The 24,605-nt window shown below is 31.5% G+C and overlaps 1 protein-coding gene across 2 annotated transcripts in view; it reads right to left on the reverse strand.

The window, feature by feature from the left end:
• LOC126891727 (uncharacterized) overlaps window positions 1-21,285 on the reverse strand; it is a 201,950-nt gene extending 180,665 nt beyond the window's left edge. Inside the window, exon 1 of one of the 2 annotated variants that reach the window (XM_050660993.1) lies at window positions 21,105-21,285. In XM_050660993.1, the coding sequence (XP_050516950.1) occupies window positions 21,105-21,165 (61 nt within the window). In that variant the 5' untranslated portion in view covers window positions 21,166-21,285. The remainder of the gene's footprint in view (window positions 1-21,104) is intronic. The other variant, XM_050660992.1, reaches the window with a different exon arrangement.
• Window positions 21,286-24,605: the final 3,320 nt, after the last annotated feature.

Genomic DNA, 24,605 nt, shown 5'->3' on the forward strand with positions numbered 1-24,605 from the left:
AAAAATACACAATCGAGAAAAATGAGTTTTTATCAGGAAACGGAACACTATACTTAACGGCGGCGGACGCTATTTTGTTGAATTTATTTAGAGCTGTTTCCAATGCAACTGTCACTTGGTCCATAATAAAGATTAACGACATTGTTGCATAGACCATTATAATGGAAAAAACAGAAATATTTATTTTTGGTCACTTGGCCCGTTATATATATTCACTCTTCTTTTATTAAAAAACCAATACAGAAGTAAAAACTTCGAGATGTATTCTGGTATAAAATCGTTTATTTAAAAACTATAAAATGTCATCGATTGCAGAACGTTTTCGTTCTAAACAGAACATCTTCAGTGCATCCTGCCGAGTATTTTGAAACTAGCACACCGTAAATAGTGTTAACATCATCATATATGGTTTACATAATGTAATATGTTAAAATGTTATGACTACAAGTCGATGTTAATGGATAAAGTGGAACACATGCTAAAAGGGTGCCATGGTTCCCTGCTCGAAGATACTAGGTACTTGCCAATTCAATGGGCACAGACCAACTCTAAGTTGGTCTGTGCCCATTGAATTGGCAAGTACCTAGTATCTTCGAGCAGGGAACCATGGCACCCTTTTAGCATGTGTTCCACTTTATCCATTAACATCGACTTGTAGTCATAACATTTTAACATATTACATTATGTAAACCATATATGATGATGTTAACACTATTTACGGTGTGCTAGTTTCAAAATACTCGGCAGGATGCACTGAAGATGTTCTGTTTAGAACGAAAACGTTCTGCAATCGATGACATTTTATAGTTTTTAAATAAACGATTTTATACCAGAATACATCTCGAAGTTTTTACTTCTGTATTGGTTTTTTAAACTATGGTATACAGCCAGCTATTGGGATTTTCCCATTGATTTTTTCTTCTTTTATTATCGAACATTAGCGAATGAATAAAAAAACAAAATGTTAAGGAAGCCTAAGGCTATAATTGAGTTTTAATTTAAATATTTTATATTATGCTAGATTATTCCACAGGGTATTCCGAACTTTAAGAAAAAACACAGTATGATTGTTACATCCGGTATAAAATGACATTTATCTGTCTAGGAACAATATTATTACAGCGATTATTTCATTCATAGGAGATTCTGGCCAATAGAAAGCTACAGAAATCTGAATTAAATCGATAATTTTTGATAATCTCCCGTCGTTAAGTATATTATGTCAAATGCCCTTCGTTGCTACGAAAAAATACATTCAGTGGCATTAATGACAATTAATGTTTTAAAAATTATAAAAGTGATGACTTTCAATCGTCAAATATTTATAAAAACTGTGTGTTTAATATTACTTACATAAATAAATTACAATAAAATTTTGGTTTTGAACAGTTTTATTCATGAAATAATCGCAACAAATTGCACTCGACCTCTGAAATTAATATAGAATTTTTGCTTTCGTGACACTTTGACATAATTTCTGTTTGACATAAAACTGTCAAAGTGTCACTCGGGAAAAATTCAATAATTTCAGAGCTCTTGTGCAATTACTACTGATTATTTCATTCATAGGAGATTCTGACCAATAGAAAGCGACAGAACTGATAACTTTTTTGATAATTGCCCGTCGTCAAGCATATTACGTCAGATGCCCTTCGTTGCTGCGAAAAAATACATTCAGTGACATTAATGACAAATGTTTTAAAAATTATAAAGGTGATGAATTTCAACCGTCAAATACATATTTATAACAACTGTGTGTTTAATTATACTAATTTGTACTTACATAAATTAATTACAATAAAATTTTGGTTTTGGACAGTTTTATTCATGAAATAATCGCAACAAATTGCACTCGATCTCTAAAATTCATATAGAATTTTAGAGCTCTTGTGCAATTACTACTGATTATTTCATTCATAGGAGATTCTGACCAATAGAAAGCTACAGAAATCTGAATTAAATCGATAATTTTTGATAATTGCCCGTCGTTAAGTATATTACGTCAAATGCCCTTCGTTGCTACGAAAAATTACATTCAGTGACATTAATGACAATTAATGTTTTAAAAATTATAAAAGTAATGACTTTCAATCGTCAAATATTTATAAAAACTTTGTGTTTAATTGTACTAATTTGTACTTACATAAATAAATTACAATAAAATTTTGGTTTTGAACAGTTTTATTCATGAAATAATCGCAACAAATTGCACTCGAACTCTAAAATTAATATAGAATTTTCGAGCTCTTGTGCAATTACTACTGGTAATCTTAAATAATAAGGCGATAATACACTTAAATATCACTCGAATCGGACAACAGGTTTAGAAAATTCGAGACATCTAACTTGTACAACTCAGCAAGTGAGTCGATTGTTTTGCTCTCAAGTTTATTTTGAATTAAATAAATTGCTTACATTTTTCTTGGTGTGTTAAATAATTTAGTCAAAAAGAATTTTTATGGACATCCTGTATAAATAATTCTATTAATGGTTATTTTACTGAATAGAGAATTGAATACACCTTCAAATAAGCTTGCACACGAGATTATGTCATCACGCCCAAATTGATGACCTTACTAGTATGATATACCTACAAGCCAAAAAATCATAATTCAAAAATAAAAATCGACATGTTTCGGGATTTATCTCCAAAATCGCCCATTCTCGAGAAAATGAATTTATTCCAACCTAAACGTCCTCACTGTATATGGTCTTTCAGATAGATAGGTTTTTGTCATTTTACTGAACTTGGAGAAAGATGTTGCAGATTTAGATTGTAAAGAGAGATGGGTGTATCCTTCTTTTGCAGAATATAATAAAGATTTCTTTACTAACTCAGTGGACCGGACAGTAAATAGACCTTAATGGTTGAATTTCTGATGGAGTCATAATGTCTTACTAGAAAGATATACTTATTATAAGTGTTTACGAATCAAGCAAATAATAGTTTCTAATATATAAAGAGGGAAGTGCTTTGTTCTTTTGAGGCCAAACAAATATTTTTTGCTCTTTTTTTATTTAAAAATATCGGATTGGCAGCTGTACCAGAACCCCATAAAGGACGACCATATCGAAGATGCGACTCGAGCAAAGAAAATATGCTATTTTGGAAGAAGTTTTTATTTCCTTTGAAACAGTTATTAAGAGGTAAGAGTGGTTTCTTTTTAGAAACAAAAGTTGTTTCTCTTGGTCTCTTTTGACTTGGTCTCTCGAGTAAAAATTATATTACTGTTGAGATTAGTTTTCCCGCGCAAAATACTGAAATTGTGAAACGTTTGGATCTTTAAATCGAATTTTATGAATGTTGTGGTTTATTTTGCAAACAAATAACCACTCATATATCTATCGTCTTAGAAACATCCGAAATATTTGGATATTTCAATGCCAATCAATCTAAACATGTATTGTAGTATCAATTTGACGGTCAAAGGTCAGAATAATTTAAATAATTTTGGGACACACGATTATTTTTTATGACTTTTGCATTTACGCATTGACTGATGAATGTCAAATAAATTGTGCCGAGGATTTGAACTCATAGTCCATTGAAAAGTTGCATTTTTTAGGGTTACAGCTTTCAGAGGACGCAGTTTAAATTTTTTCATGTGTGCGGGGAGATAGTATAAGCTTTAGTTTAAGTTTGTGGTATCGCCACCTGTGTCCAGAGGCTCTCATCTTGGAAAAAGGGGTGCTAAGAGTTTTCGTGATGTATCTCGTAAACTAGCAACCTTACACAAAATTTTATAAGACATTATTTGTAGCATAGGTATTTGTAAGGTTTCTACAATCTTATTTATATTACTTTTATCGCTAAATGGAAAATGAAAATGTTATAAACAAAAATAACTGACAATTATTAAACACATTGTCTTTTGGGCCATATGACTTTTTTCTGGTGATTTTAAAATAAAATGGCATCAGAGCAATTTTATAGATATTCAAGATCCGAATCTAGGTCAACTTTCGTCCATCTGCTTTCCAGATGAAACATTTTTTTATATTAATTTCATACATACTTTAATAGCAGAGTAGGAGCAAATAACCAGGAATATAAAGAGATATTAGGAAATATGGAGAAACAGCACGAAACAAAAATGGTATAAGAATGTTAGATTTCTGTATGATGCACAATTTAGTAATAACTAATACATTTTTTGAACACAAAAACATACAAAAGTACACAAGAGAAGTTAAAAGTAGAGAAAAAAAATCTATAATTGATTACATGTTAATAGAAAAAAAAATAACAAGAAAAACGTAATGGACACAAAAGTTAGAAGGGGTTCAGAAATATGAAGTGGCCACTATTTAGTAATAATGAAAATAAAACAAAATATGTCAGATAATAACAACAATCACAAAATGCAAGAAAAGAAGCAAGAATATGAAACTATTAGGTCATATAAGTTGAGAAATACACAGAATACTGAGAAGTACCAGATGATCATAAATCAAAAACTAGAAAATACTAAAGAAAATAGAGAGGGTCAAAACGTTGAACAATTATGGAACTAATTTAAAGAGATAATACTAAATACAGCGACAGAAATATGTGGAACCAGTAAAAAGAGCAATAAAAGAAAGCAAACTGCATGGTGGAATGAAGAAATAAAACAACAAGTTAAAAGAAAAAAACATGCTTGGAAAATATACTTACAAAACAAAACACCAGAAAACTATAAAGAATATAAAAAACACAGGAGACAAGTAAAAGAACCGGTTACAAAGGCAAAGAAGGACAAATGGACAGAATTTGGAGAAAATATGGAAACAAACAGTAAAGAGAATAAAAAACTGTTTTATGGAGTATTAAAATCAATGAGAAATGAAAAATTCAAGAAATAGAAAACACAAAGAATAAAACTGGCGAATTTCTTACAGAAGAAAATGAAATAATGAACAGATGGAGAGAATATTTCCAAGAGATGCTACAAACTCACTGCTATCAAGAAGAAAACAATGAAGCAGACCAAAGAATAGAAGTAGACAAGGTAGACCCTATAACCATAAATGAACTGCAAGAAGCTATTGCAGAAATGAAAAACGGAAAAGCACCAGGCTATGACAGAATAACCAGTGAAATGATAAAAAAATCTGACAAAATGTAACAGAGCTGCTATTAAAAATATTTAATGCAGTTTGGAGAGAAGAACAGACTGACAGAAGGCACAGATAGTGCTGATTTATAAAAAGGGCGATAAAACAGATTGCAACAATTACAGAGGAATAACACTGTTAAGCACTGCCATGAAAATATACGAAAAAATACTGAACAAAAGAATAATCGGAAAAATTGACAGCACACTCGAGGAATCACAAAGCGGTTTCAGAAAAGGCAGAAGCACCCAGGATCATATATTTACAATCAAGCAAATAAAAGAAAAATATCAGCAACACGAGAAAAAAAATGTATATGGCTTACATAGATCTTGAAAAGGCTTTTGACACGGTACCAAGGCAAAAATTATGGGAAATATTAGAGAAGAGAGGTATAAGTAACAAAACGATAAGGGTATTTAAAAACATTTACAACAACAATGTGAATTATACCATCAGCCAAAACAGAACATCAAAATCATTTACTACGAACGAGGGACTAAGACAAGGAGGAGGATTAAGTCCAACACTGTTTATAATTTACATGGATGAGATAATTAAAGAATGTAAAGTAAAAGTGAAAAAATGCATGTGGGTTATAGAAATTTTAGAAGAGTAGACATTTCAGAAGGAGCATTCGCCGATGACGTCGTCATATTGGCCGAAAATGAGAAACAACTACAAAGCAATATGGAATGAAACACTAAAAAAATATGGAATGACAATTAATAAAAATAAAACAAAGGTTATGGTCATGGGCGAAAAGGAAGAAGAACAAAAGATAAACATAAAAATAGAAGAAGTAAATATAGAACAAGCACGAACATTCCAATATTTAGGAGTAGGATTAGAAGACAACGGAAGACAGGAAACAGAAATTAATAATATAATTAAAAAAACAATGAACCTATACCATGCAATGATCAATCAATTCATAATAAAAAAGAAATAACACGAAAAACAAAAATTAATGTCGAAAGTTGAGTCAGGAAATAATTGTCACCGTGATAATAATCTTAGCGAATTATTTCCCTTTATATCCACAAAAGTGAATAAAGTATAATCTAAAAGAAAGGAAAGGATGGTTTAAATTTGATTACAGTACAGCACCTCTACTATGTGCTTATACGTATTTCGAAATAGTCGTTTCCTCGTCGGAGCACCTGGGTAGAGGCACTGAACTGGAAAGGAAAATAATTCCCTAAAATTATTATCACGGTGAATGACAGGACGTGAAATGCATTTTTAGATTTCCCTTGTCGAGTATTTCGCCACTCTGTTATCCTTTATTTTTTCCAACTTAAAAAGCTCAGAGGATAAATAATTTCGAATTTTATTTCCTGACTCAACTTTCGATTCATAGATGGTGCTAGTAGCATCTTTGGTAATTATTTTGATAATTACCCGGAAAGGATGAAACGATTTGATTTCAGTGCCTCTACCCAGGTGCTCCGATGAGGAAACGGCTATTCCGAAATACGTATAAGCACATAGTAGAGGTGCTGTACTGTAATCAAATCTAAACCATCCTTTCCTTTCTTTTATTTTAAAAATTAATGTGTTCAAGTCAATATATAGACCTGTATTAACCTTTGGCTGCGAGTCATGGGTACTAACAGAACGACAAAAGAGTAAAATACAGGCAGTAGAAATGAAATACCTTAGACGAGTTCGAGGAGTTACCAAAAGATATAGACTACGGAACACTCAAATAAGAGAAGATTTGGAAATCAAGTCAACGTTAGAATTTATAGAGAGAAGGCAACTCAGTTGGTGTGGTCATCTTCAGAGAATGGATCAGACAAAACCGGTGAAAGAAATTTGGCAGTCAAAAACGCAAAGAAGAAAGAAGAAAGGTAGACCACGACTAACATGGGATAGAACACTAGGCAAAATAATCGAGAAAAGGGGATAGAAGCGAGGACGCTGGCTAGAAATGGGTCTGGCTAGGAATGGGTCAAATTTGTATAAAATATAAATGTATAGCAGTTATTAGTTAAATTTAAGATTAAGTTATTTTTGTATTGTATTATAATGTAACATAATGTAATGTATTGTCGCGTTACACCACTACGTGGTAAAAAGGTTTTTTTGAAAAAATATATAAGTATATGTTATGTCAAAGCTCGAATTTCAGGTACTCCTAGGTTTGACTAGGCAATCCTCAGGTCTGACTGGCAGTCTTAGTCAAAGCCCGAAATAAATTATAGTTTCGGCCTTTGACTAGTCAAACCTAGCAGAGACTAAGTTGGTTAGGCAAAGGTCGAAATTTAATTTTATGAAATCGGGGTTTGACTACTCAAACCCCGATCAGCTATTGAAATGTCGTTATTTGTTAGATTACACGTTGCACAATACGTTATACCTTTTACACTTACGTAATTTGAAAGAGCATTTCTTATTGCAGTAGCATTTTATAAATACTTGTCCCCCAAATTTAGAATCTTTTGTACTAATTTCCTTTAGAAACAGAGACACCTTAACGTTTAGAACATCTTCGAAAATAGGAAATTTCTCTTTGAATTCTCTTATTTGATTTCTTGAAAAAAGTGTGTTTATTGTTTCGTGTTTCGTACCAACTCTATATAAACCGTCAATTGTTTTATCTTGTGTGCTACTCAAATATTTCGAGCATCCTCTTTGGCTCTATCAAAACTGGGGATAGGTATTGTAACAGTTTTTCCGACCGAAATTGGAGGGCATTTTTTTCCAATTAATTCTTTCATAGCATTACCCTGGGCATGAAGACCTTCAATCGCATTTCCTTTATTTATTTTAATCTTTTCTGTCTGTGCACAACGCATGCTCGAACGCGTGACAAGGAGATGCTCGAAATATTTTGGGTATCATACAAGATAAAACAATAATTGACGGTTTATATAGAGTTGGTACGAAATATGGAAAAATAAACACACTTTTTTCAAAAAATCAAATAAGAGAATGCAAAAAGAATTTTCCTAAATTCGAAGACGTTCCAGACGTTAAGCTGTCGCTAAGAGAAATTAGTACAAAAGATTCTAAATTTGGAGGACAAGGATTTATAAAATACCACAGCAATAAGATGTGCTCTTCAAAACCATGTAAGTGTAAAAGGTCTAACGTATTGTGCAACTCTAAATGCCATAATGCCTCAACATGCGAGAATAAACACTATTTTTTATTTCAATGACGACAATATAAAAATGATAAACATTACAATTAAAAAATGAGGTTCTATTGAACCTAATCTAACAAATTACGACATTTTAATAGCTGATAGCTTTGACTAGTCAAACCCCGATTTCATAAAATTAAATTTCGACCTTTGCCTGACCAACGTAGTCTCTCCTAGGTTTGACTAGTCAAAGGCCGAAACTGTAATTTATTTCGAGCTTTGACTAAGACCGTCAGTCAGACCTGAGGATTGCCTAGTCAAACCTAGGAGTGCACCGGAGTTTAAAGTATTGTCAACTTTTATTTTTAATATCTTTTCTGCCTATCAAATCGTAAAGTGTTGCACACTGGAATATGTTTTTAAATCGCGGAGTAATTTACAAAAGAGAATGGAAACAGCTGCTGACCGTTGCTTACTACGTTCAAGCGCACTGGCGCGAACTTGTTGCAAAGCGAGTCGAAGGTAGGGATATTTAACATGCTGTATTTTCGGTCATTTTGCTCAAATGAATTTGAAATTTTGAGTAAGTATTCTTGAGGTCATGTACTTTCATTTAAAATCATAAAAGAAATGAAAATAACAAAATTTTCAAAACTACTCTTAATTAAAAATAAATTTTGTTTAGCAAGTTCCACCCATTTGTTTACAAATTAAATTTTATTGAAACTAAAAGAAAAAACATATAAAATAGGTCTATGAGGTACTGCCTACGTATTAACGTTCATGACTACCGGGGAAGTAGTGCAAAGAGTTAAGCAAATGTAGGTGACTTCACCCATCTGTTTACCAATAAAAATATATATCAAAATAAAAATTATTAAAGAACCTTAATTGATATTAAATAATTAAATTTTAATATCAAACGCGAGGATATAGTGTTGAATATCTCTATCTTCGACTCTTTTTGCAGCAGGTTTGCGCGAGCGCTTTTGAGCGTAGTGGGAAACGTTCAACAGCTGTTCCCATTCTTTTTTGTAAATTACTCCGCGATTTAAAAACATATTTCGGTGTGCATAACTTCACTGAATGACAGACAAAAAAGAAATTGAAAGTAAAAGTTAACAATACTTTAAACGCGTTTTTCCTAAAACTGCTTTTTTCAAAGGCGGTAGATATTGCAACTCAAAAACTACTGGACCGATCTACCTGGAATTTGAAATATTAGTCTAGTAAAATAAAATTACACTACATGTAAATCAAAATGTAAATTCGTACAGGTTGAAACAAATTTTATATCAAAGTTTAGGTGGGTACAAAAGATATTGTCAAGAAAGTATCCAAATCATACAAGGGGATCATTGTTTAAATAATTAAAAAGGGGTCATTTTTGCAAAAAAACTTACTTTTTTAACTGCTGAGGTCATTCAATTATTAATGAAGGTGTATAGGATTGTTTTCTGCAAAGTTGAAGGGTAAGTTTTTCACATAAGACTTACAAAATTAAATTTGACCCCCTATTTATTTAAATAATTATACATAAAACTTTAAAAACAAATTTGCAAAAAATTATTTTTAGCGTTTTAGATAAGCACTATAAAATATCTTATTTTACAGGAGAAGTTGCGCTAAGTTATTAGTAATAAGCAAAATAAAAATTAGTACAAAAATATTTAATATTTTTTTAGATATTCAATTTGTTTATTAAATGTTACTCTATTTTCAATTGCAAAAACGCGGTTGTTGCCAAAGAAGTATTCACCTATATTAAATCTTATTACTTTTAAAAAGGGTTCAAGGCAGGTTTTGTTTATATTCGATTCAGAGTTGGACTACCATCTCCATATAGCAACTAGTTCAGCATCCTTATGCATCATCAGTGAAGATTATGCAGTCACAACTCTAAATTATTTTATTACCTTATTATTTTTATTTTTTTGTATATTTTCGATAAATGTATTGATAAACTCAAATTTCAATTAAACTTTCCCCTAAAATGACATTTGAAAATTATTCAAATTTGTTTATAATTTTTTTTTTAATAACGTCGCGGGGATTAAATATTTTGAAATACCGTTTCGATAATTGGATTCCTGGGAATTTTTCACTAATTAATAAATTTTTTTTGTCTTTTTTTCCTCTTCTTTTTTTTTTCTTGGAGTTATATTACTACGGGCCCTTTTAGGGTTAAGTTTCATTAAGAATGTCGAATCTCTAAGTTGTAGATTCTAGAATTAAAAATATTAAGATTGGTCCAAAATCACTTAAATAAAACGTGGCTACTTACTGAGTTACAGGGTGTTTTATTTAAAAATTTAAAAATTATTTTACCAAGTACTTTTAAACTATTTGACGTATCCTTATCATACTTGGCAGAAAGTGTGGGTACTATACAGTCTACTAAATTGTGATAAACAAAAGTTTCTAGCTACTACCAGAGGCGTACGACAGGGGATAGTTAATGGTTGACCCTTCCCAAATTCTACGCCACTGAGGGAATTACTATTTTAGCGAAATTTTTCGATTCTCTAATACTTTCTATGTAAATAACATACTTTTTACTGGTAACGATTAAGTCATTAGTTTTCGAGATATTGGACGTTAAAAATTAAACGGCATAGTTATTTTGATTAATTATTCATTCATTTATTTTAAACTTCCAATATCTCTCAAACTGATCACTTTATCGATACCAATAAAGTTATTTACATACAAAGTATTGGAGAATCGAAAAATTTCGCTAAAATAGTAATTCACTCAGTGGCGTAGAATTTGGGAAGGGTCAATCATTCACTATCCCCTGTCGTACGCCTCTGGCACTAGCTAGAAACGTTTATTAATCACAATTTAGTAGGGTGTATAATAGCTACACTTTCTGCCAAGTATGATAAGGATACGTCAAATAGTTTTAAAGTATTTGGTAAAAATAATTTTTAAATTTTTAAATAAAACACCCTGTAACTCAGTAAGTAGAAACATTTTATTTAAGAGATTTTAGTTAAATCTTAATATTTTTAGGTCTAGAATCTACAACTCAGAGATTCGACATTCTTAATAAAATTTAACCCTAAAAGGGCCCGTAATAATATAACTCCAAGAAAAAAAAGAAGAAGAAAAAACGACTAAAAAAATTTTGTTAATTAGTAAAAAATTCCCAGGAATCCAATTATGGAAACGGCATTTCAAAACACTTAATCCCCGCGACGTTATTAAAAAAATAAATTATAAACAAATTTGAATAATTTTCAAATGCCATTTTAGGGGGGAGTTTAAGTGAAATTTGAATTTATCAATACATTTATCGAAAACATACATAAAAATAAAAATAATGAGATCTTAAGCAGGTGAATATTTCTTTGGCAACAACCGCGGTTTTGCAATTGAAAATATAGTAACATTTAATAAACAAATTCAATATCTCAAACAATATTAAATATTTTTTGACCAATTTTTTTTGCTTAATACTGGTAACATAGCGCAACTTAGTCTGTAAAAAAATATATTTTATAGTGCTTATTTAAAGCGCTAAAAATATTTTTTTGCAAATTTGTTTTTAAAGTTTTATATACAATTATTTAAATAAATAGGGTGTCAAATTTAATTTAGTAAGCCTTATGTGAAAGATTTTCTCTTCAACTTTGCAGAAAAAATCCCATAGACCTTCATCGATAAGTGGATTACCTCAGCAGGTAAAAAAGTATTTTTTTTTGCAAAAATGACCCCTTTTTTATTATTTAAACAATGATCCCCTTGTATGATTTGGATACTTTCTTGAAAATATCTTTTGTACCCACCTAAACTTTGATATAAAATTTGTTTTAACCTGTACGAATTTACATTTTGACTTTTTTTTTATTTGATTAGGCTATATTTCCTTTAGACATTTTAGACAAGGCGAAAACGGCGGGTTCTTTGGAGAAAATACGGGCCCCACATTTTTTAACACCAATTAAATGCAAACTCAAAGATTGCGAGTAGTAACTTAATTTATATCCAAAATGGACTCGCATAGGCGACTTTTCATCGTGTATAAAACTCTTATGACACTTGTGGTCTCCGTCAAAAGTTAACAAAAACCTTTTTTTAAGTATATCATACGATAATAACACAATTAGAAAGAACTAGGCTATGAATAAATGACAACAAATTAGTAACAATGATTGTTGATGCGATTAAATCTCCACTCAAATAATTTGTTTGTCTGAAATATGCGCATAACTGCAATCAATTGCTTCTTACAATCTAACGAAAATGATTGTATTTCGAAATAAGGCTAATAACTTATTTTTTTAAGCACTATGCAGAGGAATAGATTAGATTATAATTTACATTTAATACAGTTATGCTTTTTATTCAATTATATTTTCAGGAAAACCATTTCTGAAAATGCAAGTATGCACTGAAATATAAGTGTGTTAGTATGCACTAAAATTTTAAATTGCGTAAATACAGCGCTCAACAATTAATAAGGATCAAAGCAATATTTTACGCCAAAAATAGTCAGTTTGTAAAAATTTAATATAACTAAAATAGTACTAATACCACTTTAAAATTTTTAAAATTATTAAAACTATTAAATTTTTTAAATATTTTTCACAGTTGTTTCACCATCCAAAGAAATAAAATGGTATCTTTGGATGGTGAAATGATTGTGAAAAGCAATAGTTTTAAGTACCTAAGATCGGTATTACAGAGTAATGGAGAAATAGATGGAGATGCATGCAGTAGAATTAGGGCTGGATGGATGAAGTGGAAGGAAGCGAGTGGTGTGCTGTGTGACAGAAAAATTCCAATGAAGCTGAAGGGCAAATTCTATAAAACAGTCATAAGACCGGCTATGATGTACGGAACTGAATGTTGGGCAGTGAAAAACAAAGCGGAACAACGTATGCATGTGGCGGAAATGAGAATGCTTAGATGGATGAGTGGAGTGACAAAGAAGGATAAAATTATAAATGAGTATATTAGGGGAAGTCTAGGTGTGTCACCAATTGATGCCAAAATGAGAGTGCGTAGGGTAAGATGGTTTGGTCATGTTCAACGTCGAGACGTTAATCACCCAATACGAAGAATAGCTGAAGTGCAAATTTCTGAAAGGAGTAGGAGAGGAAGACCAAAGATAACCTGGGGGGAGACGATAAGGCAGGGCATGTTGGTAAAAGGGATTAACATTAATATGACCCAAGATAGAATTGTGTGGAGAAATGCAATTAGGGAAGCCGAATAAGGATAAGGCAAAGAGAATGATAAGTACTAAAACCACCACTTTGGTATTAATTTTAAACAAAATTAAATACATTCTGTTATTTTGGCCATCCGTTTTATCCTGTTTTGCTAGCGCCAGCAAAAATATTAAAGTCATATATTTTTTTTGACATTAATACAATTTGGGTTCAGTCGTTTTAAAAAGTGGTGTATTTTTATTATTTGGTTACAAACGATGCCTAAACACCTTTATATATTGTCTAAACGCAACAGACTGTGAGGTGAATCAAATGTTCATGGTGGAGGGCGATAACTGAGTACCAACCCTCTTGAGGAGCGATATATGCAAATTATTGCTAGACGGAACCCAACATATACTGCTTTTCGCATCAACAGAACATTGAATGCATAATTTCAAACCAAACCGTTAGAAGAAGGTTTCATATGACTGGATTAAGAGCAAGAAGATGTTCATCTTCGTTGGGAAGACCATAGGCTGAATAATACCGCAACTGGACAATCAACGAATTAGTTCATTCTTTCACGGTTTTTGCTCTAAATTTTAAAGAACCGCTTGGATTGACATGAAATTTGGCATGCGCGTAGCTTACATATCAAAGAAAAAAAGTGATATTGTGCCGATGTGTGCTTTTGCCCTGGGGGTGACTTTCACCCCCTTTTGGGGGTGAAAAAGTATATGTCCAAAATAAGTCCGGAAATGAGTAAACTGACTAATTTTAAGTAACTTTTGTTCTATAGAGCTTTTTCGCCAAGTCAACATTTTTCCAGTTATTTGCGAGTGAATATGTTCATTTTTCAACAAAATAACCACATTTTTAGACGACTTTTCGCAAATAACTCAAAAAGTAAGTATTTTGTCGAAAAAAACGTTCTTAGCAAAAATATAGCTTATAAAAAAGTAAAATGGTGTACGCGTTAGGTCGCTGGATCTTGTAGAACCAGAGTTATAGCCAATGAAAAATAGATCCATATTCACCAAATTTCAAATAGAATAATTCGACGTGAAATATCCAAAAAATTAAGCACTTTTTGGGGAAAACCCATTATAACTTTTTTAAAGTGTTTAAAAAAGCTTTATTTCTGTTTTTACAAAAAGTTTCTATCATTAAATTTAAGCAAGTTACGCTCAAAATAAAGTTGGTCCCTTTTGTTTTTGCAAAAAAAAAAATCGGGAAGACCAACCCCTAATTAGCAACTTAAATGAAATTAATCGTTACCGCTTCACAAATTATTTTACTTATGTTGTGTTTATATGATCTGTAAGTTTCATCGATTCAAAGTGCTTATTTTTGAAAAAATTTGGTTTCAAAGTAAAATTTTTAAAAATTTAAATTTTGAAAAATATGTTTTTTTTTTTCAAAATAACTTAAAAATTCTTAGAGATACCAAAAACCTCGAAAAACAAAAAAAGTTAGATTTGCTTTTCAGAATATCATGTATATTTTTGTTTTTCTGTTAGACAAAAATTGATTAAGATTTGGTGTTTCTAAATTTGCATACATTCGTGATCAGTGACTCGTTCAACCCTTTTTAACTACAGCCCTTTCAATAATAAGGACTTTGAACCGATGAAACTTACAGATCATATAAACAATATATACACGAATCCAGAAATTTGTGAAGTCGTAACGATTAAGTTCATTTAAGATACTAATTAGGGGGTGATTTTCTCGATTTTTTTACCAAAACCAAAAGGGACTAACTTTATTTTGAGCGTAACTTGTTTAATTTTGATGCTAGAAATTTTTTTTTTTTTTGAAACAAAAATGAAGCTTTTTTAAATAATTTAAATAAGTTGTAATGAGTTTTCCCCGAAATGTGCTTCATTTTTGGTTATTTCACGTTAAATTATTCCATTTGGAATTTGACGAATATGAACCTATTTTTCATTAGCTATATCTCTGCTTCTACTAGGTGTAGAGACGTGATGTATACACCATTTTTTAAAAAATTTTACAGGCTATATTTTTGCTAAGAATGTTTTTTGACAAAATACTTACTATTTGAGTTATTTGCGAAAAACCGTCTAAAACCGTGGTTATTTTGTTGAAAAAATGAACATATTCACTGCCAAATAACTCGAAAAGTATTGACTTAGTGAAAAAACTCTATAGAACAAAAGTTACTTAAAATTAGCCAGTTTATCCATTTCCTGACTTTTTTTGGACGAATATTTTTTCACCCCCAATAGGGGGTGAAAACCACCCCCAGGACAAAAGCACATATCGGCACAATATCAATTTTTTTCTTTGACTTATTAGCTATGTGTATGCCGAATTTCATGTCAATCCAAGCGGTTCCTTAAAATTTAGAGGTTTTGCAATATTTTACCGTTAAAGAACGGACTAAATGGAGAAACTGTTTATTTACAGATAAGTCTAGATTTCTTATAAGCAATTCCGATGGTCGTATTTTGGTTTGGAGGGAACGAGTTGAAAGGTATATGAACATTATAGGGTGTCAATGACTGCTTTTGGGGGAGTCTCTATTTGCGTTTGGTGTGGTATTTGTTTTGATGGCCGCACCGACTTTGTGGTTCTGACAAATGATACGATGGCGGCTCAGGGATATAGAGAAATGGTTATAGAAACAATTATTTTATCATTTACGGGTGCAATCGGAGAAAATTTTGTCCTTATTTACGATAATGCCCATCCTCACCGTAACAGAATAATTGTGGACGAAAGATTAAAGCATGTCGGTATTGACAGAATGGAGTAATCAGCCCGGTTATCACGTTATCAGATATAAACTGTCTGAACATGTGGGCCGCTATAACACGGCGACTAAAAAATATTATGTTAGATAATCATGTGAATACGCTTCAAGTTAAGTGAAGCTGTGAGACACATATTTTATGGTCAACTTTGGATCAAAATTTTATGAAAGCATTTATTTATTGAGAGTATGCCTAATAGAAGAAGTTTACGAGAAGGTGAAACCAAATATTAGAATTTTTTATTTAAATTTTGTAGGCCAATTATCTCATTATTTTGGATCTTGCAGAATATAATGTTATATTACTTTATTTCAGTAAACTATTTTTCTTGCTTAAATATTTTATTTTTGCTTTTGATTAATATATATTCCAGAAAATATACATATATTTTTTCTAACTATAACCAATGAAAAATACTACGACATCAATAAACTTTTAAACTATTTGAAATAATATTTATGATCCTTATCAATTGTTGAGCATTGTAGAATAACTGCAGTACCGAGATCCTCACAGCAAACAAGTTGCAATAGATAAGCTGTAATAATTTTTTAAGGTGTAAGGCTAATAATATAAGGTATAAAAATATTAATTTAAGTACATAATAGAGAGGTTAGCGAACTTTAAAGTCACAAAAGCGGTGTAGAAATAAATTTCCTAACTCAGACCATGCTTAAAACTAAATACTAAAAAAATTACAAAACGGTATAAAAAATTATATAAATTCTCTAAATCTTAGACTTATCGTTAATAAACTTATCGTTAACAACTGAACTAGACATCGAAACAGCAGTCGAAAACCTAACAAAAAATATACAAGAAGCATCTTGGTTAGCCACTACAAACTATGAAACACCTCTAGGCAAAAGTGAAATATCTCCCATAATTAAAGAAAAAAATTGCTTTCAAAAGACAAATACGGAAACAATGGCAACAGGCAAGGACTGGTGAGAACAAGAAGAAACTTAATAAAGTAACCAAAGAATTGAAACAACTATTCAAGAAGAGCTAAACCAAGACATTCAAGACTATCTGGAAAGTCTTACACCTACAGAAGCAACGGAATACTCATTATGGAAAGCAACAAGAAAACTTAAAACGCAACCACTTCCAAATCCACCAATCAAAAACTTCAATAAAACATGGACCAGAAGACATTAAGAAAAAGCTGAAGTCTTCGCGGAACACCTAAAAAATGTATTTAAACCATTTACTTCTGAGGTATCCACCGCAGAAGAAAAAGAAATAATGAACTACCTAGATGCCCCATTTCAAATGGACTTGCCTCTACATAAATTTACTGTAATAGAAGTCAAACACATTGCAAAGCATGAAATCAACATAAAAAAAGGCCCCTGGATTCGATCTAATTTCTGGAAAAATCCTACAAGAGTTACCTGAAAAATGTTACAAACTCATAACCTTCATTCTCAACGCAATGCTACGGACGAGTTTCTTCCCCTGCACCTGGAAGGTTGCACAAATCATCATGATCCCTAAGCCCGGAAAAAACCAGAAATCGTCTCCTCATATAGGCCAATAATCCTGCTCCCAATGTTATCCAAAGTCTTCGAAAAGCTCTACGCCAGTAGGCTCGAAATAATAATGAATTTAAAAAAACTTATTCTAGATCATCAGTTTGGATTTCGAAAAAAGCACGGAACAATTGAGCAGGTGCACAGATTAGCTAACCAAGTCTACAGGGATCTGAACGGTAAAAGATATTGCTCAGCAGCCTTCTTGGATATATCACAGGCATTTGACAAAGTATGGCATAGCGGCTTACAATTTAAATTGGAAGAACTCTTACCCTATCTCCACTATCTACTACTAAAATCCTACCTATCAGACAGACATTTCTTCGTGAAACAAGGGAGTGAACTTACTGCATTACATCCAATATATTCTGGCGTTCCTCAAGGTAGTGTCTTGGGACCTATATTGTTTCTCCTTTATACAGCTGATCTGCCAAGAACAAGAGCCACCACTGTAGCAACATTTGCTGATGACACGGCGGTCTTGGCATCCCACACCAATCCGGCCTCAGCCTCAAAGAACATTCAGACAAACCTTGATAAAATCCAAAAGTGGCTAAAAAGATGGCGTATCAGAGTTAATGAAACGAAATCTACACAAGTGACATTCACTTTACGCAGAGAAACATGTCCACCAGTAAAAATTAACGACTGCTACCTCCCACAAGCTGACGATGCTAAATTTCTTGGCATACATTTGGACCGACGGATGACATGGAAGAAACATATATTCACCAAAAGAAAACAGCTAGGCCTTAAATTTAGCAAAATGTATTGGCTGATTGGACGCAAATCCAAATTATCATTGGACAACAAAATACTGTTGTATAAGGCCATTCTCAAACCTGTGTGGATATATGGTATATAACTTTGGGGAACCGCCAGTAATTCCAACATTGACATCCTTCAAAGATTCCAAAACAAAGTGGTGCGAACCATCGTAGATGCACCTTTCTACATCCCCAACAGGGTCATTCTACACGACGTCAAGTTGGAATCCATCAAGGAAGTTATCTACCAGTTTAGTGTTCGTTACAGTGAACGAGTGTCAGTGCACCCAACGTGTTGGCCAACCGCCTAAACGTGCCCGATGTCAAAGAAGTGCGTAGACTTGGAGGCCTGCTGCCTGCCGACCTGTCTACAGGACTCAGATAAGTTTTAGCTTCTAAGGATATATAGACACCAATGATTACTCTCATTGTCAAAAAACACTAAATTTAAACCTGAACACGCAGAATAAGCAAAATGATAAAATAGAAGAAAAAGAAAAGCTTACTCATTAATGAACGAAAAACGTAAATTAAAACAGACAAAAGAAAGAAAATGTATACATTTAGAAATAAAATCCAATAAACAAAATAAATCTGAATGAAAAATAGAATAGAAACTGTATGTATTGTATTTCATGAAAAAATACAAGAAGTAAATAAATGGAAGACAATAAAAACAAGTATATGAGGGCCCAGAACCACCTATTTGACAAAAATGCATTAATGATTAAAATAAAACAGAGTAAACCATACACTTACACATAAAATTCAAAATAAAAAATAAGGCTTCTGAATGACAAGTCAAAGAAAATTTATATTTTTTAGATTTAAAAAGAAATGTACAATAGAGGCTACTTATTTAGGTACTCTTATTTTTAGCAATAAAAAAATGAAAGTATCTAGGAGGAAAACCATGTAGAGGAAAATTTAAGAAACCTGAACCTACCGAATATGCAAAATGTTAAAATAAAAAAAAAGAACTGGGCAGTCATAAATGAACGAAAAGCATTAACTAAAACTAAAAGATAAAAGAAAGAATATGTCTGTTTACATCTAAAAATAAAATGCAAAAAACAAAATAAATCTGAATCAAAAATAAGAGAGAAACTGTACCTACTTCATGTAATTCATGAAAAAAATATTAGTAGAAAATAAATGGAAAAAAAGAAAAACAAGTGGATGAGGATCTAGAAAAACTTATTTGGTCAAATACATTAAATGCTAAAAGAAAATATGTAGAGTAAACCATATATTCAGAGATAAATTGCAAAATAAAAATAAAAAATATGAAAAAAATTTTTAGGAAACGCTTTTCTTTAGTTCCGAGTGACTAAAATTAAAGATATTAAAAAATCAACTAAAAAGCAAAAAATTGAAAAAATCCAACACATTCGTCAAAGAAAAGCGTGGCGCATTTTCATCGAATAAACGGTTTTCGCCCCACGCTTTTCTTTAACGAATGTGTTGGATTTTTTCAATTTTTTGCTTTTTAGTTGATTTTTTAATATTTTTAATTTTAGTCACTCGGAACTAAAGAAAAGCGTTTCCTAAAAATTTGTTTTTCATATTTTTTATTTTTTACTTTTTAGTCTTACACTTTTCAAACATTAAAATATATCGTCATGCTTATTAAAATATGTATACAAAACATACATATGATGTACAAACATGAAAAGTAATCGGAATGGGTAAAAAAATTAAAACTTCATTGTTTATTTATGAAGCATAACGTAAACAATTAACGTAAAAAGTGAAATTATGTATAGTTTATATAATTAGCTACAATCTGTAAAAGTTTCAAGTTTCTTCATTGTAAAAAGCAAGAGACTTTAAGCGTTTTCCGATAAAATCGTTTTTTATTTAAACAATTAATAAACATAAAAAAATGTTATTGACTATTCGTGTATTGTTCCCGCGAATGCATATGGCTGCAAATTTTTAGTCATTTGCATTGAAGAAAAGGCAGTCAAATTAACGACCAAAGATTTGACCCAAACGATTGAACTAAAGAAAAGCGTTTCATTAATACGCCAAAATGAATTCTAATGTTACTTATAGCACAAAACGTCTCTACCGGTGGTTTTTCTAAGACTACGATAAAAACACGAATTTTTGAATTCGAGTTTTGGTTGAAGTTTTGTTTCGTATCGTATTGAAATTTGACACGAGTAAGCGCCGATTTTTATATAAACAAATATATTAGCGTTTAAAATTTGAAACTTTATTGTTTATTTGTGAAGCATAACGTAGACAATTAACGTAAAAAGTGAAATTATGTATAGTCCATATCATTAGCTACAATCCGTAAAAATTTAAAATTTCTGTATTTTAAAAAACAAGAGAATTTAAGCATTTTCCATTAAAACCGTTTTTTTTTTATTTAAACAATTAATAAACATAAACAAATTTTTTTATTGACTATTCGTGTATTGTTCCCGCGAATGCATATGTCTGCAAATTTTCATTCATTTACATTGAAAAAAAGGCAGTCAAATTAACCTCTAAAGATTTGACGCAAACTATTGAACTAAAGAAAAGCGTTTAATAAGGCACCTGAATGGTAAATTAAAGAAAATTTAAATAGATTATAAATTTAAAAAGAAATGTACAATAGACGCTACTTATATTTACATATAGAAAAAAAATATAATGGATATACAACCTACCTGCAAGAGACAAAATTCCAAACACAAACACATCAATGATCACTGGCTTTAGCACCAACATATTTTGGCGAGCAGACTTAGTACTAAGAGCTTTAATTATTTAATTTCACCGAGATGCGTTTCTGGATTCAATTCTCGCACAATCTGCGGTAATGTGATGCGCGTTGACTTTAATCTGAAGATGTCACTCGGGATGTGCAAAGCACAAAATCGTGACGACTCAACGTTATTTAAGAACGGAACCGTTATTTCTGTTACTCTAATTTATTTAAGAAAATCTCTTGATTTAATTTTTATCCAGATTTAGCCATACGGCTCAGACTCCCTCTAAGGGGAAAATTCAATCATCCCAGATACATAGGGCGTCAAAACTATTGAACTCTGGTGAGACTCCTTCCGTGTTATCGAGCGCTAGGTGACTTGGTATGCTGGAGTATCTTTTAGCTGGAGAGTAGTACAGCTTTCTGCATGTTCTTGTAAAGATATTCATTTAGACCCAGCTTTTTTATATTTTCGAGGAGGTTATTCGGAATGACCCCAGTAGTAGATATAATAATAGGTATCGTCTGGGTACTTTGCATTCTCCATTGTCTTCGTATTTGAATGTCCAGATCTCTTGTACTTAACCAGATCTTTTCAGTATATTTAGTACGCAGATTATTGTTGTTAGGTATCGCCACATCAATTAGTGTAACTGAGATAGTTCTGGTCTATTATGTGCCACTGTTTGCAGTGCCGGTTTAACCTAACTTCGGGCCCTGGGCACTAGAGATTTAGGAGCCCCCTTTATTGCTATTCGTTGTCAATTTTTTTAACAAAAAAGAACACATGCATTAACCTGCATTAAACATAAACGTTTATTGTAAAACCCATACATTTTTAAAAATTTTAAAAAAGATTTTTAAAACAAACGAGAAAAATAGCAAACGTAAAAATATTCCAAAAAATACATTTAAAAATTAAAAAAAAAACAGAAAGTTCTACAGAACAACACACGACAAACAAAAAAACATATTCTAAAAAATATATATGTAAGACAAAAATTAGCTCACTTTTTTTCTTGACTAGGCATTAGCTAACTGCCATAGTAATACTATCAAAATTCAGTTGCTCCACTTCTTCATTTTTTATAATACGATAGTGATAATGCGTCTAGGTTTTATGGACCCTTTGACCTTCAAATGTATCTTTATTCTTTTAAAGCCAAAAAAGACCACTGGCCTGACGCAGTAGAAGTTGGTATCGTCAAATACACTTGCAGTAAAGTTCAAAATTGACAAAAGTTGCCTTCACATCCTGGATGACACCAAATTTTCAAATGTTTATTCAAATTTTGACATAACGTTATAAAATGAATAATTTCATTATGCAAATTCTATTTGGTCATCAACATCTTTTTTATATTCCTCGCATAAAGTATTAATTCACTTATTGTCTTCTTTATTTAGCGTAAAAACATCTAACAGCTGATGTAACATCTTTGTAGCATTATATTATCTTTAAAAGATCTTGAGAAATATTGTGGCATATATTTTTATAACATTAAATAGGTACTTCAATTTTGAATATCTCTTGCCCCTTTAAAATAATTGTTTCACTTTCAACTGCTTCATCGAAAAATGTTTTTTTCATTGTTTTTTGAAGGCCAATTCTATAGAATATGTTTGAGATTATTGCCTTCACAAAAAAATTTTTTGGCTTCTAGTTCAATTTCGCTTAATTTATTTCTTACATCTCCAACATAGCTCAAATGTCACTAATTCTACTCCAATTGACACGTTCATGTCCACAGTTTCTAACGTTTTGCTTGTAGTCGAGGAAATGAAGCATTTTGGCTCGCAATTTCTTCGTCCAGCATGGATTTACTTGAAATTTTCACAGAAGGTAGGGAGTAGTCCAAGGATCATTTTCTATATCATGCCGCTGTACGCTAAAACCTTGGGGGTGGTTGCCACCCCATCTTGGGGGTGGGAATTTTTTATTACATTTTAACCATGTAAATCGATGTAAAGATTGATTCTAAGAAAAAAATGATTTTTACAGTTTCTTCGTAAAACTAATATTTTTCGAGTTATTCGCGCTTAAAATAACAGTTTTTCGTCGAAAAAATCGACTTTTTTAGAGGGTTTTTTGAGAATACCTCGAAAAATACGCATTTAATCAAAAAAACTTTAAATAACAAAATTGTATATTTTAGTAACATAAACTAAATTCTTGTTCTATAATATCTTTAAGACCAATATAAACTGAGATACCGAGGCATGTTAAAGGTTAGATTTACTCGTCAAATGCATAATTTGAAATATTCAAAGCCAAATAAACGGGAAAAATTTGCATTTTTCGAGGAAAACTTAAATAATCTTTTTTCAAGTATACAATTAATCCTTTCAAAGGATAATAATAAAAAAGTTTTAGCATGAAAATAAAGCGACTTATGATCAAAAAAATGTCGCTACCTGCTTTTCTCTACGAAAAAATCAGTGAAAATAACCCCCTAACTACCCTCCTAATTAAAAATTAGTCTTCACCTTTCTGCAATTCCTCGTATATTTGTATTTTCAATACACCCAAGAAGTTTGACCTATTTAACAGGCCTAATTTTAGAAAAATTGGAGTTTAAAAAAAATCTATTTTTTGCAATTTCGTATTTTTCACAATTTACTTCAAAATATCTCCGAAAATACTGGAGATATTATAAAAGTGATAGACAACTAAATTGTAGCTTTTTAATGGTTAAAACTATATTGTGCATCGGTTTCCATTAGAGTAAGCAGTTAGCGAGATATAGCCGTTTAAAACCTCTATTTACGAGCAAACACCCTTTTATTCGAGCCCTTTAAACCCACTCCAATTAAAAACTAAGGGATCAAACGGAATTTAATTTACACAGTCTTATAGCTCTTCATAAATTCTTACAAAATCATTTTTGAAAAACTTTTTATTGCCAAAAATGAAGGAGCTATGTTTATAAAACGATTTTTTTTTCAAAATATTTGAATAGTCCGCTTATGGAACATTTTCAATGCATGTATAATACCACTGGTAGGGGAGCCCAAGCGGGGATTTTTGCAGTTACTCGAGCGCGTCAGATTATCATATGGGGAGAAACCTGGTACCCTGCATATGTACCTCTACCATATATTGGCTCTTAACACAGGGGAGTTCGTTAAGGGGGCCCGAAAAGAAAAATCTATCCTTAAAAAAACTCGAAATTGTCAGATTAAGATAAGGTAAGTTAAGTACATGCAAAAGAGTGTATATTACAAAAATCTGACGATTTGAACCGAGCGAGCTTAAGGAAATGGACGAGTCCTAAAGTTTCACAAGAAAAAAGCGAATATTTCGCAAAATGAATGACAGATCGAAAAACTAAAAAATACGTACTCAATATTTTTAAAAATCTATCGAATGATACCAAGCACGACTTCCCACGGAGAATGGTGGGGGGTAAATTTAATATTTTAAATACGAATCCTGCGATATTTCGCGAAATGAACATCA

This window comes from Diabrotica virgifera, chromosome 9 (assembly GCF_917563875.1).
Source record: "Diabrotica virgifera virgifera chromosome 9, PGI_DIABVI_V3a".
Lineage (NCBI taxonomy): Eukaryota > Metazoa > Arthropoda > Insecta > Coleoptera > Chrysomelidae > Diabrotica > Diabrotica virgifera.